The following is an 18,082-nucleotide window of genomic DNA, read 5'->3' as shown; positions in this document are numbered from 1 at the left end:
TAATCTTACAAGCATATATGCAGAAGCACCAAATTAAATATGTTCGTATTGAATGCAGCAAAAAATAATATATATGTGTACATATTATTTTTATGGCATATATGGTACATACACTGTATATACCTATGTATACATATAGAAGTTTTGATCAGAGCCGGAATTTTTATGACCATTTCTACCTGACACTGTATTCAAGTATTGGTAATATAAAAGATTTTGTTTTTATTTGTTTTCCAATTTTGTATATCTTAAACCTTATCAATACATTTACAATGTTAATTTGAAAAAACTTTCTGTATGAAAAAGAAAATGAGGAGTTCCTGTTGTGGCACAGCAGAAACGAATCCGACTAGGAGTCATGAGGTTGTGGGTTCAATCCCCGGCCTCGCTCAGTGGGTTAAGGATTGGGCACTGCCATGAGCTGTGGCGTAGGTCCTGTGATGCTGTAGCGGTAGCTCTGATTGTACCCCTAGCCTGGGAACCTCCATATGCTGCAGGTGCGGCTCTAAAAAGCAAAAAGAAAAAAAGAAGAAAATGAGAGTTGTTTTTTTCCCCACTCTGTTAACTAACCTGAGTATCAGAGCTATGTTCCATGAGTATAGTAACCTTCCTTTTCACCAAACCATCTTTTCCTCTCCCTTGGCTCTTGCAAGCTAATGACCTCAGACCAAAGCCAGCAGAGAGACGGAAGGAAGCAATCACAGCTGGCACAACACTGGCAACAGGAGCGGCTCCTCAGTGGCCAGCGTATAGTCCTCCCTGAAGGCCACAGGAGAAAAGGCTGAATAGTGGAGTTCCTATCGTGGCTCAGTGGTTAACGAATCCGACCAGGAACCACAAGGTTGCGGGTTCGATCCCTGGCCTTGCTCAGTGGGTTAAGGATCCGGCGTTGCTGTGAGCTGTGGTGTAGATCGTAGACGCAGCTCAGATCCCACGTTGCTGTGGCTGTGGCGTAGTTCGGCGGCTACAGCTCTGATTAGATCCCTAGCCTGGGAACCTCCATATGCCCTGGGAGCGGCTTTAGAAAAGGCAAAAAGACAAAAGAAAAGGCTGAACGGGCTCTGTAGTAGACATCTCTTTTCCTGCCTAGCATCCATGTCTCCTTGCAGCCACAGGACCCAGGTTTTGCTCAGGAGACCAACCTGCTCCTTTATTTTTGATGAAGTGACTTTCCTCCAAAGCCCCAGAATTAAATCTCCTGGGCCCTGACGCGTCAGTTCTAAGGGTTTGGATGGAGCAGTCAGAATGCTGTCTTCCTCTTTCCCACAACACCCAGAGCTGCTGAAAACTATCTGGCAACCCAGAGCAAAGAGTCTACCTGCAAATAAAGCTAAATTTAGGGGGGAAAAACTTCAAAATAGAGGAAAACTGCTTCCAAGTGACACGGGTGGAGGCCTGGTTGCCTGAGCACCTGAAGCTGCCTCTCATTAACTGCCGTGTACATAAGCCAGCGAATTCCCTCGTGTCTCCTAAGCCAGCTAAAGTTGGCAGCAGTTTTGTTGTCATTTTATGGCTGCACACCCAGGGCATATAGAAGTTCCTGGGCCAGGGGTTGAATCCGAGCTACAACTGCAACCTACACGGCAGCTGTGGCAATGCTGGATCCTTTCACTTACGGCACAGGGCTGGGGATCAAATTGGTACCTCCGCAGAGACCTGAGCCACTGCAGTCTGATTCTTAACCTACTGTGCCTCAGCAGGAACTCCCCAGTTGGTAGCTGTTTGATTGCCATTGACAGAAGCTTCTCCGCACCAGGCTTCCTTGGAGGGGGGGAGACAGGCCAGTGTTCTGCGGGCCGAAATGAGTCTCCTAGTGAGGGCACGGGGACACACCAGACGGCAGGAGGCTTGCTGCCGCCGTCCAGCTCTCTTTGTCCATCCCTTTGGATGCTTTTTTTTTTTTTTTTTTTTTTTTGGTCCCTCCTCTGTTAGTAGGGATGTCTTGGTGGCCTCTGTGCCCTGTGGCTTTGGGCAGACCCTGTGTGTGAGGGCCACTCCTTCCCCTGCCAGGAGCCATTGTCTGTCACTTGCAACCCAAAGCATCCTGACTCCAACACCACTCCACCCATCCCCTGCTCATCCCAATAAATTATCTTTTAGAGTCAGCTGGTGTTTCACTCCTACCAAAATACAGAGCCGATCTCCTTTACACTGAGGGGAAGGGGGCAGGATTGGAGCAGTTAGGCTCTTCTTGTTTCTCCTCCTGAAACGGCCTCTGGTTATCTTCTGCTTTCCTACCTGATGGATGCTCAGTGCCTGGGGGCTAGGAAAGCGCCCTGAGGACGGAGCCCACCATCGGAGAGGCAGCTCAGCACGGCAGCTGGTGACGCCTCTGGTTACCTGCTCTCATCGCCCCATTTTCAGGAAAGTATCATGGGGGCCGTTCATGTGTAAATTACATTAAAAAACAAGACAGTATCTTCTGGCCATAGTGAAAATAAATTCAACAGAAAATATTCAAATTAATAGTCATTATCATTGTAGAGGTCAGCAGTTTTACCTTAAAAATATAAGTGGTTTTACAAGTAAGGTGGAGTCAGTTTAGTATTAATAAAAAGCCCAGTACATTTACTTACTAGGAGTTCTGTTATCATTTTCATCTTACATTTTTCTGCATATATTTACAAGTTCCTACCTGATTTTAACCTATTAGCGTCTAACCTATTAAGGCCCCGTAATGGCTTTCCTAAGCACTAATTCTGCTTACAGTAAACATCAAGGAGAGTTTATTCATTTCTCTGAGAAATTACATACTTTTTTTTCTACTCTCACAGAATTGCTTCACCCTAGGGTGGAAGACTCAGGAGGAAAGAGAAGAAGTATAAAAAAGAAATAAAATACGTTAGATGGGAGGAAGTTACACTTTGACTTTGGGGAGCCCGTGGGACGATTCCTTTGAGTTGAGCTCATCACGACTGGGATTCGTTTGACTGGGGGTTAATCACCTGCAGTGACTGCCGCCTAGACAAGCCCCCGGTTATAAATTAATGAAGGGGGCTTCAGCGAGCGCAGGGAGAGAGCCCTGACGACACAGTCGGTGGAGCAGCATGTGCCCTGAGGAAGAGTCGGAGGGAAGATGCCCTCGAGTATACAGATCCGGATTTAGTGTGTCTTTCCTGCAGTCCCCCTAGTTCCACAGTTAATCCTCTGCTGCTTCTGTTGAACACACGCCTCTCCTTGGACGGCCGCACCTATACCCACCCTGGATAGGCACTACGCTGATGGTACTGGAAGGGCCAAGGGATTAGCGCGTTTTCTAAGGTGTAAATTCAGAACGAACTCTTCAGACAATGGTTTTCATTTCTGTTAAACCCGTCCCTATTTCAGCAGGGCTTACAGAAATAGAATGGGGTCACCAAGGATCTTATCACTCTCGCTTTTTTGGTTGGGCTTGGAGACAAGGACATTTTTTGCAGCAGTAGAACAGGGAGCTAAGTCAGCTGTTTTCCTTAGGGGCAAGAAGGGCCTTTCCCAGGACTTTCTTGGGGCAGCACGTGATTGCACAAAATTAGCCATACGACCCTGTGTTGTTCAGAAAATGTGAAGAGTCACGTCTTATTATCTGACAGGTTAATATGAAAAATACTATACTATGAAAAATGTATTTTACAATATTCTAACAGATGCTGCTGGTATAATAGCCTAATGTAACAAATGCACCAAATGTGCTTGAACATGTTTTTGACACTATTTTCATAAGCGATGATATATCCTAATTGAAACTTACTAAAATTATGTTTTCTCCTCCAACTGTCATGAAAACATACCAAACTATGTGTTTTGTGTACCCATAATTTAGGAATATAAGATGCATCTCCCTTTTGGCTTTCTCCTCTGTGGTTTAGAGTTATATTTGAAAATATGAGATTTTATCCCTTTGAATACTAGTCCAGTGAGTTCATTCTGTCCCCAAGTAGGCATCAGTTCTCCTTAATCACTTGGTATAGCCAACTGCAGATTCAAACTGGAAGATCTGTAATCTAAAATCTAAAAATCCAGATCTAAAATTTTTAAATCTGAATATTTTTCATGGAAATAGCATTAAAGTCTCTCTCTCTCTTTTTTTTTTTTTTTTTTTTTGTCTTTTCTAGGGCCGCTCCCAAGGCATATGGAGGTTCCCAGGCTAGGGGTCCAATCGGAGCTGTAGCCACCAGCCTACACCAGAGCCACAACAACTCAGGATCCGAGCCGTGTCTGCAACCTACACCGCAGCTCACAGCAACGCCAGATCGTCAACCCACTGAGCAAGGCCAGGGATCGAACCCACAAGCTCATGGTTCCTAGTAGATTCGTTAACCACTGAACCACGACGGGAACTCCTCTAAAGTCTCTTTTTAAACTCCTGGGGTGAATTCCCTTTAGGAATTCCCTTTAGGAATGTTCCAAGGAAGTCCTAAATATTTTTACCATTGTTAATTCATATAGATTATGTCTTTATATCTTGTAGCTCATTCATTAACACTTTCCTCTTGTGCAACCAAACACATAGTGGAAATGTGTAAAAGACTTACAACCTGTGTGACTACCATCCAGGTCAAGAAATAAAACATTACCAGCACCCCCCAGAAACTCCCATGTCCTTCCCAATCACTGTCCCCCTCTCCACACCCCTAGAGGTAGCCACAGTTTTGACTTGCACATGAATCGCTTTCTTGTTCTCTGTAGTTTCCCGATTCATGCATCTGAAATACTATGCTTTAGTTTTGCCTGGTCTTTCCTTGTTTTTTGTTTGGGGTTTTCTATTGTAGAAATTTCCATAAATGAAACCATACAGCTATGTATCCTTTTAGATTCAGCATTTTTCATTTAAAATCAAGTTCGTAAATGTAGCTAGAGTTGCATTGCTATGTAGTGTATGTGCAATGAATGTATGGTATCATTGCTGTGTGATATGAACTCACAACAAATGGTTTATCCATTCTGTTCTTTGAGGCCATTATAATTAATGCTGTTATGGACATTCTTTCATATGTCTCTCCGTAAACATTGCCCATATTTCTGGTGTGTGTGTGTGTATCTGTATCTATAATTGACAGGTCTTATGGTGTATGTGTCTTAAAAGCTTTACACCACAACCAGTGGAGCATGAGGCTTCCCATTGCTCTGTGTCCTCACCACCCCTATTGTTTTGGTCCATCTGTTTGTCGCGTACCGTTACACATGGTTTTAATTTCCCTTTCCTTGATTATTGGTGAAGTCGAGCATCATTCCATACCCTTGTTGGCCATTCTTTTGTGCAACTGCTGGTTCAGGTATCCGTCAAGAATTTTTATATTGCGTGGCCTTTTTCTTATTGATTTATAGGTGTTCCTTACATATTCAGGATTTCAGCTAATGATGAACTCTGTGTCAGACCTCTTCTCCCACCTGGTGGTTTGCCTTTTCCCTATCCTAAAAGTCTCTGTTGAAGCTCGGAAATTCTTAATTTTCCTGTTGTCATATTCGCTAAACTTTATATTAGCACTTTTGTGTCTTCTTTAAGGAAGTCTTCCCTCTCTGATATCATGAATATAATCTCCTATTTGAATGTGTAGATTTATCATTTTACCTTTTATATGTAGGCCCAGAACTGAGTTTGTTGTATGCTTTAAGATTAATTTTCAGGAGTTCCTGTTGTGGAGCAGTGGAAACGAATCCAACTAGGAACCATGAGGTTGCAGGTTCTATCCCTGGCCTCCCTCAGTGGGTTAAGGATCCAGCGTGGCCGTGAGCTGTGGTGTAGGTTGCAGACATGGCTCGGATCCCGTGTTGCTGTGGCTGTGGTGTAGGCCGGCAGCTGTAGCTCTGATTCAATCCCTAGCCTGGAAACCTCCACATGCTTAGAGTGTGGCCCTAAGAAGCAAAAAAAAAAAAAAAAAAAAAAAAAAAAAATTAATTTTCATTTATTTCTATCTGGATAACTGGTTGTCCTATCACTATTAAAAAGACTACCCTTTCCCCCACTGCTTTGTAGTTCCACCTTTGTTGTAAATTATCTTTTTTGCATAGATTGATTTGTTGGTTTTCTGTTTAATAGTGTTTTATTCATGGTTTTAGTCATGTTGTCTCAAATCATTTAGCTTTATTATAAATTTTGATACTCAGTATAGCAGATCCTGCTGTCTTGTGTTTTATTTTATTATTTTTATTGTGATAAGAGCATTTAACATGATGTCTACCCTTTAGCAGATTTCTCAGTGTACAACACAGTGTCATTAACTGCAGGTGCTCTGCTGCACAGCAGCTCTCTAGAGCGTCCTCATCTTCTAAGTCGAAGCCTGAAACGTATACCCACTGAGCAACAGTTCTCCATTTCCGCCCCCCAGGCCCCAGCAACCCCATTCTACTCTCTGCTTCCATAGGACTGTGACTGTTTTCAGTATCGCACATAAATGGAATCACATAGTATTTTTCTGTGACTGACTTATTTCACTTAGCATAATACCTTCCAGGTTGCATCGATGTTGTCACCCTATGGTAGGATTTCTTTGTGTTTTAAGACTGAATTATATTCCATTGTATGTGTACACAGCTTAACAAGTTCTGCAAAGAAACCTGTTGAAATCTTGATGATAATTGCCATAATCTATAAGTCAGTTTGGAGAGAATATTGCAAAATTGAGCATTCTAGTTCATTAACATGGTATATGTAGCACTTTTAAGTTTCAGTAGTATTCATAGTTTTCTATATAGAGTTCTTGCATGTCATTTGTATTTTTGTCCTTAGATTTTTTTTTTATTTTATGCACTAATAAATACTATTTTAAAATAAATTTTGTGGTGTTCCCACTGTGGTGCAATGGGTTAAGGATCCGGTGTTGTCTCTGCAGCGGCACAGATTGAATCCCAGGGTTAAAGATTCAGGCATTGTTGCAGCTGCGGCATGCATCACAGCTGCAGCTTAGATTTGATCCCTGGCCCGGGAACTACCATATGCCACAGATGTGGCAAAAAAAATAAATAGATTTTATTTTCAGATTTGTTGCTGGTATATATGGATTGTTAAATTTTACCTTTGTATGCAACTGTACTACGTCTGTGCACTTGGTTCATTTTCATGTGTACGTAATTTCATAGTCTGCACATAAGGACAGTCCAAACCATCATACGTTTTATTTCACTTTACTGCCTTTTGTAAAACTGGGACCTTCACTGACCGGAATCTCCACTACAGTGCTGATCACCAGTGGTAATAATTGACATCTTTGTCAAATCCTCAATTTCAAAGGGGAAACATTTAAAAAATGTACTAAGTATGTGGTTACATATTGCTAGATTTGGTTTGCTCATGTTTTATTTAGAATTTTGAATCTAAGCTTATGAATGAGAAAATTCTGTAATTTTTTAATAATGTCTTTGTCAGATTTTGGTTTTATGGTTTTGCTAGATTCTTACAGGGAACTGGGGAGTGTTTCCTCTTTCCCTGTTTTCTGAAAGAGTTTGCAGAAGACTAGCATTATTCATTAGAATTCACTATTGAAGCCATCCAGCTGAGGTTTTTGTTTTGTTTTGTTTTCTGTTTGTTTTAGAAAGGGTTTTAATGACAAATTCAATTATCTTCAATAAGACTGTTCAGATATTCTGTTTCTTTTTGTGTCCATTTTGGTGAGTTGTACTTTTCCAAGAATATTTCCATTTCATCAAAATTTCAAATTTGTTGGAAGAAAACTGTTCTTCTTCATTTAAAAAAATCTTTTCATGGTCTATAGAATATTCAGTGGTGTCTTGTTTCATTCCTGATTTTTTTTAATTTGTTTCTTCTCCCTCTCTCTCTCTTTCTCTCTCTCTCTCTCTCTCTCTTTTTTTAATGGCCACCCTCACAGCACATGGAACTTCCCAGGCCAGGGACTGAATCTGAGCTATAGCTGTGACCTATCCTGCAGCTATAGCAATGCTGGTTCCTTTAACCCCCATGCCTGACCGGGATTTGACCCAGGCCTCCACAGCAGCCCAAGCTGTTGCAGTCAGAGTCTTAACCTACTAAGCCACAGCAGGATATCCATTCTCTCTTTTTTTCTTAATTGGACTGTCCATTTATCTATTTTTATTAGTCTTTTCAAGTAATTTATTTTCAATAATCTTTTAGCTACCCATGCTTATATGTGGTTGTATCCTTAATTACCAAATTTATAAGGATTTTTTTTTCTTCATTAGAAGAGAGTTTAGATTTCAAGCTGATTTTTTTAAAATGTTCTGAACAGGAGTTCCCATCGTGGCACAGTGGTTAATGAATCCGACTAGGAACCATGAGGTTGCGGGTTCGATCCCTGGCCTCGCTCAGTGGGTTAACGATCCGGCGTTGCCATGAGCTGTGGTGTAGGTTGCAGACGCAACTCGGATCCCGCGTTGCTGTGGCTCTGGCGTAGGCCGGTAGCTACAGCTCCGATTCGACCCCTAGCCTGGGAACCTCCATATGCTGCAGGAGCAGCCCAAGAAATAGCAAAAAAGACCAAAAAAAAAATGTTCTGAACGATTTCTATCATTTGAAATTCATTTGCTTTTTAATAAATATTTTTATTAAAAAATACACTGTGTGCTTGAGAAAATATATACTCCATGGTTGCAGGTATGGTGTTCAGCATATCCCACTGTTGTGATAGTCAAACCTTCTACATCTTTGCTGTGTTTCTTTGCCTGCTTGTTTGGTAGTTACTGCAAGAAGTATGCTAACGTTCTTACTGGTTGTAGATTTGCCTATTTCTCTTTCTAATTCTGGCAATTTGTGCTTTCTATATTTTGAGCCCGTGTTATTGAATACATACAAATTTGAAATTAATTTATCTTCCTGGTAAATTTGAAGTTTTGTCATTGCTGAATGTACCTCTTTATCTCTACTAACGGGTTATCGGCTTCAAGCTAACGTCAGCTGATACTAATGTACCTTCTTTTGGCTGCTTTTTGCAGGGTAAAAATTTGTCTGCCCTTTTCAACTTTACCTCAGTGTTTTCCATGTTGATTTATAAATAGCAGGTAGTTTTATGGTGTTTATTTAATCCAAGTGTGCCAATCTTAGTCTTTAAAGGACACTTAAGACATGTGCATTTAATATAATTGAGTCTAAATCTGTGTCTGTCTTTTAAAGTTATTAAATCTTTAAACGACATTTTTTTACACTCAGAAAATGGCCAAAAATTTATGAAACCTTCTCATCTCCTGTTATTCGTTTGACTGCTCTACAGTGAAGAGAGATCCAGAAACGAAAATAGGCTTCAGAACAGCTTTTCTAACCTAGTGTTTGGGGAAGTTTTGCCTGCAACTCTCTCATTATTATGATTTGCCTACCTGATTCCAATAAGCAGGGCGTTAACAATGCATCTATTAATATATCGTCTTTTACAAAACACTATAAAGGCTTCACTTTTTATTGCAGGGCTGTGACTCCCAAATGAGCGTGTCAGAAATGTCCTGTAGTGAAAGCACATCCTCCTGTCAGTCTCTCGACCATGGCTCAGTTCCAGAAATTCTCATTGGCCTGCTTTATAATGCCACCACTGGAAGACTCTCGGCAGAAGTGATAAAAGGCAGCCACTTCAAAAACTTGGCAGCAAACAGACCACCCCGTGAGTGAAAAAAAAAAAAAATGTTTTTAAGTCCGATGTTTTCTGTACTTGTGGGATTCTCAGTGTGAGGGGCTTCAATCCCATCATTTCGTCTTAACTGATCAGTGATGGTGTAACCATCAGCTAATCTGTTTCATGTTTTCTATTTCCAGTCATTGGGGAAGTAGAAAGATTTGAAATTCAAAATATTAATTGTAAGGTGATAAGACTTTAAATTTTTCACCATCTGCAGAATAAATTAGCCCTATCACATGCATTATCTTCTAATGCCAGCAAAAGTGTCAGGGTTTTTGAAAGGAAATGGTACTCCATAAATATGATCAAGCATGTGTATAGCTGTTGTTAAATTAATGTTGTGTTTTCCGTCTGCACTCAGAACTATGAGCTAATGTACATACGTCTATTTTTTCCTTCTTTTCTCCTTTAACAATTTAAGAAAAGAACAATTTCTTCGCATTTTTCCTGCTTCCAAAGTATGAGTCATTACTGCCCGCAGAGCCTTTTCTGAAGGGAATCTGCTTTGCTTTCTCACCAGGACAAACAGAATATGAATGGTTTGGTATTTACACTAGATGCCAGGGAGGGAAGGGCCAGATGGTATGTACTCCTCCGGCCTGTCTGTATGCCTCTCCCGCTTCTCTCTCCTTCTCTCCCTCCCGGCTCCCAGGCTTGGGGTAGGTTACGGACAGAGAAGCTGTCACCCAGCACACCCCTCCAGAAGTGTTTCTTGTATCTGTAGAAGTAAACTGGAAAAGTAGCAGCCTCTTTACTCTTCTCTAACATGTAAGATGCGGAGTTCCCGTCGTGGCGCAGTGGTTAACGAATCCGACCAGGAACCATGAGGTTGCGGGTTCGATCCCTGCCCTTGCTCAGTGGGTTAACGATCTGGTGTTGCCGTGAGCTGTGGTGTAGGTTGCAGACGCGTTGCTGTGGCTCTGGCGTAGGCCAGCAGCTACAGCTCCAATTGGACCCCTAGCCTGGGAACCTCCATATGCCAAGGGAGCGGCCCAGGAAATGGCAAAAAGACAAAAAATAAAAATAAAAAAAATAAAATGCAAGATGCTCATGGCCTAAATTCGAAAAGGAGCTTGGATCATAGTGGAAACCTTAAATTTGTTTAAAGATTTCTCACAGATTTGCCTGCAGCGAGTCTCTTTTAATTATTAAAAATAATAATTTAAAATATTATTTTACTTCAAGTATCAAACAATTATCGAAGGAGGGGAAACTTTTTCCACGCGTGAATTAACTTACCTTCTAAATATCCTAAACATTATTTTTACCGTTAAAGTGAAAAGTCATAAAAATGTATGTAGTTTGCCCTAAGTAGTACTGGAAACTGCTTCTTACCTACGTCGTGGACTGTACCTGTCCCTGCGTTAGAAGTCGGGAGGCCGAAATTAGGTTTCTATTTCTACCCTCGGACAAACGACCTAACTCCCTTAAGTCTGTTCCTTATATGTAAGATTAAGGTTGTGTCTCTCACAGGCTGACTGTGAGACTCAGATCCAATCGAGGCACATAAAAAGGATGGAATTATTATCGTCCCGTTTTTCCTTTGAGAAGTAAAAATTCAGAGGGAGAAAAGAGGCAGTTACTAGAGTCTATAGCTTTGGAAGTGCGACTTGGTTTCTCCATTAATACACACTAGGAATGGAAATAAAATGGCCCGGGACGTTTCTTAAATGAGCAGAATTTGTAGACGAAAGATAAGGAGCATGGTGAGGCCTGTGCCAAGTGCGAGCCTTAAGACACTCAGAGTCAAAACTTTTTTTTTTTTAATTAATTAATTTATTTCTTTATTTATTGTCTTTTGTCTTTTTAGGGCCACACTCGCAGCATATGAAGGTTCCCAGGCTAGGGGTCCAATCGGAGATACAGCTGCTGGCCTATACCACAGCCACAGCCACATGGCATCTGAGCCGAGTCTGCAACCTACACCACAGCTCACGGCAATGCTGGATCCTTAACTCACTGAGCCGGGCCAGGGATCGAACCCGCAACCTAGTCAGGTTCGTTAACCACTGAGCCACAATGGGAACTCCCTCAGAGTCAAAACTTTTGAACACTGCAACAGATAAAATATTATTAGCTACAAGCTCTCAGTTTGCTGTTCCTGCCTTTACCTGATAGTTTAATTTTTTGACACATCTTTAACTTGAAATGCTAAAAAGTAGTAGAATGAAATGATAGACTGCCTTTTTGTCCTTGCTGAACCCACTCGGATAGAAACAGAGAAACACAAATCAGAACGAAGATGCAGGGAGGGAGGTGGAGGCAGGGTTGGATAATAAACAGGGTGAGAGAGATTTGCATCCATGATGGAGAGTAGATCTTTCAGGATAAAGAATGTATCAATTTCCATTATTTTGAAAGTAGATCTTCAGTGCTAGGATGGTTAATGGTATTAGCTGGGAGGTAGCTAGCAGGTAAAATACAAGTCAACATTAAAATTTACTGTGTGAAGTGGAATATTTATAAAGTAAAATACAAGACAGTTTTATCAGTTTGTCATACGTATTATATAAGATTGTGACTCTTCATATATCCCCAAGTTCTAAACTTAGAACTGTGTTATAGACGGACTAATCTAATTTCGATCCAAGAAACAGTGGTAACATTCCAGAACAGAAATTTTGATAGTTCTGTTTTATTTTGCATAACTTAATTTTCTATTACATTGGGAGTAATTAAAGTGTTTGAAATGTTAAATGTTGCATGGATAAATATAAAATGTAGCAAAAATAATAATAATAATCCTGTAATGGCTGTTATTCAGTCTCTTAGGGTCTGATAATTTGCATGATTCTATGTTCAATGTGCTTTAGACCAAGAGGCTGTCATTATAAAGATGTCCCCCTTGGAAACAGTGTAATTTTTGTTTAAGATGACTCAAGGACCTTAAAAATTCTCATTCCATGAAATTTACCCCACAGGCTCTTTGTTCAAACCTCTACCTGAATTAAAGTGCTCAAGTTTTGTGTTCTTCCACTCCAGTGAACAGTGTTTCCGCTTTAATTCTAACCTTTGACCCTCTTTCGCCCAACAATTGACATCTGGTCATTATTTCTTTTACTGCTTTCCACCCCCTGTTGTCAGATGGACTGTTCTGTTGTCTAAAACACTTGATAGGTGGACAGGTTTATATAATCCGAGGTGAGTTCCTGTAGAGGCTAATTGGATGTTGTCTTTTCATGCAAAAACAGAATATACCCTGAAACGTGCCAGCAGTGAAGCTGTCCACCATGTTGATTTCCAAAAAATGCACATTTATTATCTGTGGTACTGTAAATAAAACTAACTTAGAATTCATCTCTGATTATGGATGGTGGTATTTGGAGTGATCTATAAAATTAGCAAAACTTTTTAAATTCAAGGTTTTATTTTGCCATTCGTTATATTTTGATTCATATGAGAGAAATAGATATTTCATGAGAAATTTTCAATTTTCATTAAAATTCATTGAAATTTGGATGTGAAGTACACATGATGGATCTACTTGCTGAAGATCATTTTGCATGAGTCTAAAGAACGTGAAAACAGAGTTGTTTGAAAATAGTGTTTCTCTCCCAAGTAATCAGGCAGTGAACTGCTGTGTTTCACTTGGTACACTAAACATCACATCGATTTTTGTTTACAATTCATGAAAATAGTTAAGAAACCATACTTAAAATTTCACATTAACTTATACCAAAAAGGAATCCTGTAGTATTTATTTAAACTATCCAAAAAGCACATTAAATGTACTCTTGCATGAAACCAGAAGAAAGTTTTACTTGATTTGCTAAACTCTGAGCCCGTAGCGCATTTGGCTTCATTTTGGCCCTTAAATGTTTTTAAAGTATATGTAAAAACCACATCCATGCAGAGATTTTTTTGACATTTCATCCCAAGCTGTTTCGATGTCATCTTTGCATTCTCGTCTTCCTCTTTTTCCTCCTTACCATTTGCCTTCATTTCTATTTGTTTGTTTATTCTTACACTCTGAAAACACAGTGGAATGCTTTACAGTGTTGTGGCTAATTGAGCTTGCTAAGTGTTGATTAATGCTATGATGTCCTGCTTAGTGAAGCTAAATGGGATGCGGACGGGCGGGGCGGGGCAGGGATGGGTGGTGGGCGGTCAGAGATGGGGGGCGGGAGGGTGGAGGAAGGATTATGAGGTATACCTTTAAATTATCACTGTAATGTAGAAACAGTGAGGTGACGATATTACCCCCAAAAGATTGTATGCCTACGTAGCCCTTCTCTGTACTTTGTCACATTTCAAAATTACCCACCTCAGGGTGGAATTAATTGGATTTCCACTAAACACGGTATACACCATATCCTTATAAAGTATAATTACTCACATCTTCTCGGCAAATGTTGTAAGAAAGACGTTTTGAGTGTGTTTCACATGATATTTGTGGTATGTTGTTTTTTTCTGTAGATACGTATGTTAAGTTAACTCTACTGAATTCCATGGGTCAAGAAATGTCCAAATGCAAGACATCGATCCGCAGAGGGCAGCCAAATCCAGTGTACAAAGAAACTTTTGTTTTTCAAGTGGCCCTGTTTCAGCTCTCTGATGTGACACTCATACTGTCTGTGTACAACAAACGCAGCATGAAAAGAAAAGAGATGATAGGCTGGATTTCTTTAGGTCTCAACAGCTCTGGAGAAGAGGAACTCAATCACTGGACTGAAATGAAGGAGTCGAAAGGACAGCAAGTATGTAGGTGGCATGCGTTGCTAGAGTCGTGATGGCTGGGCTCAAGGAGCAGGGACAGCTCAAGGCAGCATTGTCGCTGCAGGCAGCACTACGGTGTCTCCCTGGCCACCGTTAGAAGAGCTATTCTTTGAAGCATCGTCTCTAACACTCCGCCAAGAGGCTTTCAGTTCTGTGGAAAGAACAGCTAATACTGACATGAATGAAGCAGAGGTGTGTCTCTGGTAGAACTTGTGTGAGAAAAATGAGAAACTTACATCATCTTTGCTAAAGGAACCAAATGCTCCCGGGCTTTAAGAACATCCTTTTGGTGTGACGTTAACTTTCCCTTAGCAAAAGAGCCAGTAATTTCATGAAAAATCAGAATTTTAAATGATTGTGAAAATCAGCATTATTGGTTGCACCCCTCTTTCCGTATCACCCTATGTCAGATATGATCCCCCAAACATATTTGGACTGGCTCGCTCCTGGGGTGTGCAGGGTTCTTTAATACGAGAAAGTCATCCTCCAGCTCTCTCCCCCAGCAGATCTAGTGCTGAAGGGGTTCAACCACATTGAAAATCCCTTTGTTTCCGAGCTTCTCCCTTTGTGCACTTCGTTTCGTTGTGCCTCCGTTCTTCTCAGTAGCACCAAATCTAAGTGCAAAGCAAGTATTCATTTTCGTAAGGGAATTTTTTAATGTATTATTAAAAAAAGAAAAAGCTCATTTCTTCAATTGCCTCTGCTTTTGCCTGATCCAAAGAGACCAAGTCACAGCACTGGTCCCTTGCAAGTCTCTTAGACAGGTTGTACTGTAGAACCATGTAACTTTCTGTTGAAAGCACTTCCTGTATTCTTGTATTCCAATGTAGGAAGCTAATAGAGCAGGACTTTACTTTAAAATCTCTTTCAATGATTGACTCTTTAAATTGTAGTGATGTGAAGATGTTTTTTTTTTACAACCTAAAAACTATAGTGAATAAGCTGTTGAAAATTGAAAGCAATTCAAGTTAAAGAAAATTTGAATTCTCTGCTCTGAGTATTTAGTAACCAACACTGCATAAAGCAGGTAGCATTCAAACAAGAAACAATTCTCTCTTCTTCGCTCTTCCTTCAATTTGTATTTGTGATATAAAGACTCTCCAGTCCCACGTCTGAGTCAGAACATCATGTTAAAAACAGTTCTGAGATTCCGTAAGACGTTTCTAGTGACTTGTGACTAGATTTTATGAAATTTACAGATACGTTCTCCAACGTGATGTCATCCTGTGCCTTTCATGTAAGTGAAATTTGCTCATACAGCTTAAAGGTTGTATTTGCAAAATTAGGCCTTCAATTTTTATAAATGTAAAGATTAGATTCCTCAGAACAGTGTCACAAGATCTTTTTTTCCTCTGAAGTATGTAAAAGTTGTATAATGTGCTAATTTTTTAAAATGGCAAAAGGCATTTGTTGTTTTTATACTTAGGAACTCTGAGTATCAGGAATATTATAAGCTGTTTCCTTTTTAATTTTGCTTCTTACCCAGTATATAATTTTATGCATATACTTTATTAAATAGAATGTTTTGTATATATGAAACATATTTTCTTTTTTCTCTTTCTAATTTCTAGTTAAAGTAGACAAAAACATACTATTTACCAATTACTAAAAAGCAGCATATCATTGTTCCGAGCCCCAACCAAGTACTATGTATTATTGTAAGCTAGAACTTGTTATTACCGTAACAACAAAACCACGCATAGATATTATTACTTCAGCTTGGCTGTACTGTAAGGCCTTAAGAGAAATCCAAAAAGACAGTGAACTCCTAATATTTTTTCAACTTAAAAAACGGCAGCTCTACGCATTCATGCACATGCGTTATATGATAAAATACAAATGCCGTTATCAGGTGACATGGGGTTTGTGTATGTAACAGGGTCACCTTAAAGGGAAAATCCATTCTTTTATTATTACATTAATGAGCATTTCCGGGGCTTTGTAAATGAATTCGTTTATAAAGTTACCAAAATGAATCAAATGGCAAAATATCTCATGAAAGCATTTTCAGCAGCAGTTTATAGAAAGAGATCTGAATGAGGGGCTGTAGATGTTAGTGAAAATTTCGACCGAGGCATTTGATGTTGCAAGTATCTTTTCTGGCTTTGAAGTAACTAACTGCACTGCTAACAACTGGGATCATCCCAATAATGAAAAGCGTTACCAGTCTTATTTGCAGCTGTAACCAAGCCTAATCCAACACATTTTGAGACCAGCTCGGTGCTTTCTCCTTTAGTGAGGAAAAGAACTAACTAGCAGTCATTTGTTAAATCTTTCTTCAGACTGTGCCCAGAATTGTGCGTGTGCGTGTTTGGCTATATCCCCAGGGGCTTATCTGGTGTAACTATCAAATCCAGTGTGGTGTAAAAAGTAATCAACAATTTTTTAAAAATTCAAGAAGGACCCTACCTCCACCCCAGCTACCAAGTCCTCAAAGATTATGAAGTGGGTGTGTGTGTGCCTGTGTGACACACAGGCACACACATGCCTACACATACAGCATAGAAACACATGTGCACATAGACACACTCAATATGTGTGTCTATGTGCACATGCGTGTATATGTTTTTTGTAAAGGTGAAGGTGCCCTGGCTTTTTCAGATAACTAAATAGAAAAGCATTTATCAAGTTTATGGATTATTTTTCTCCTCTGTATATTTACCAGAAATTATATTTGGTTTTGGGTGCTATTAGCTGCCATTCTCCTCCACACACAGCAAAATATATATCTTTTTATCCTTTGGATTGACACAATTTAGAGTAATTACTCCCCCGAATTTGTCTATTCTTTTAGAAAAAGATTAAATAGGGCTCAAGAGACCACTCACTCTACTGAATCTAATGTATGAGACAGTACTACTGCTCTTTTGTGTGCTTGAATTTGCATGAAAGCTTAAAGGCAAAATCTTATATCTCAGCAATTAAAGCAAATAGGGGCCCACTGGTGGGCAGCAGGTGTTGCCTGAGAAACTTAAGACAACTCGCTTTCTTACTGTTCTCTTAAAATCCCCTCAGTTTTGTAGTAAAATGAGATAGTCCAGATACAACGACTGACTGCCATTCACGGGAGCTCCTGAGCATGGAATTACAGGCTTTATTTGCTTCCCAAATGAGCTGCAAACTGTAGTTGTTTATTACTGCCCAGGAAACAAAGTGTATCTCGGATCAGTAAAGAATTTGTCTGGTGTGCTATCATCTTACCCTTAAGAAGTTTTCTTCTGCTGCCTTCTGTACTATTCACATTGTGTGAAATCCATTTGCATATTTTCTTACTATGCATTCAGTGAATTCTCAATAATATATTTAGTGACAAAAATAATCAAATGAATCCAAAAAAGAAATACCAAAGAGAAAATATCTAACCTACCCTTATTAATCTACACATGTTTAAGTGCAGGGCCTATATGTTAAATCATTTTCTTGATGCCATCGTCATTTTCATTTTACTTATCAAGTGAGTCAGAAGTATAGTCAGTGACTGCAAAGTAAGACAGCAAGAGTTCATGGAACCCAGGGTATTCTTTACGATGAAAATGGAGACCTAATGATACCATAGTTTTTTAAGTGGACTGTGAGATAGACTAATTGAAGGTATAAATTTTAGGTGAAACTAGAACTGTAGTCACCAACAAAATTTTTAAGGTCTCTATCCAGACAGGAATAGTGATGACGTAAATCCACTTGCAAAAAATTGCCGTTTGCCTAATAGGCTATTCTCACTGATAGTTATTGTATTATTTCACATCAATAATTATTATTCAATAAGTTTTCACTTTTCTTTCCTTTCACTGTCCCCGGTTCACCCATTGCCT

General features: G+C 39.8%; 1 protein-coding gene across 8 annotated transcripts in view; it reads left to right on the top strand.

Moving 5' to 3' along the window:
- The window catches only part of SYT14 (synaptotagmin 14), a 223,181-nt gene extending 205,570 nt beyond the window's left edge, over positions 1–17,611 (top strand). For 3 of the 8 annotated variants that reach the window (XM_021063879.2, XM_084978112.1, XM_021063877.2), the window contains 3 exons: positions 9,350–9,539; positions 12,639–12,695; positions 13,971–17,611. In XM_021063879.2, coding sequence (XP_020919538.1) covers positions 9,350–9,539; positions 12,639–12,695; positions 13,971–14,284 — 561 coding nt within the window. In that variant the 3' untranslated portion in view covers positions 14,285–17,611. Of the gene's footprint in view, positions 1–2,774; positions 6,753–9,349; positions 9,540–12,638; positions 12,696–13,970 lie in introns of those variants that run through there. The other 5 variants (XM_021063880.2, XM_005667888.4, XM_084978111.1 and 2 more) reach the window with 3 other exon arrangements.
- The last annotated feature ends 471 nt before the right edge of the window (positions 17,612–18,082 follow it).

The sequence above is a fragment of the Sus scrofa genome, chromosome 9 (assembly GCF_054392235.1).
Source record: "Sus scrofa isolate SSC_HxYL_T2T_F1_AM1 chromosome 9, Sscrofa_HxYL_maternal_Yorkshire_Landrace_v2.0, whole genome shotgun sequence".
Lineage (NCBI taxonomy): Eukaryota > Metazoa > Chordata > Mammalia > Artiodactyla > Suidae > Sus > Sus scrofa.
This window is presented reverse-complemented; position numbering and strand designations above follow the sequence as displayed.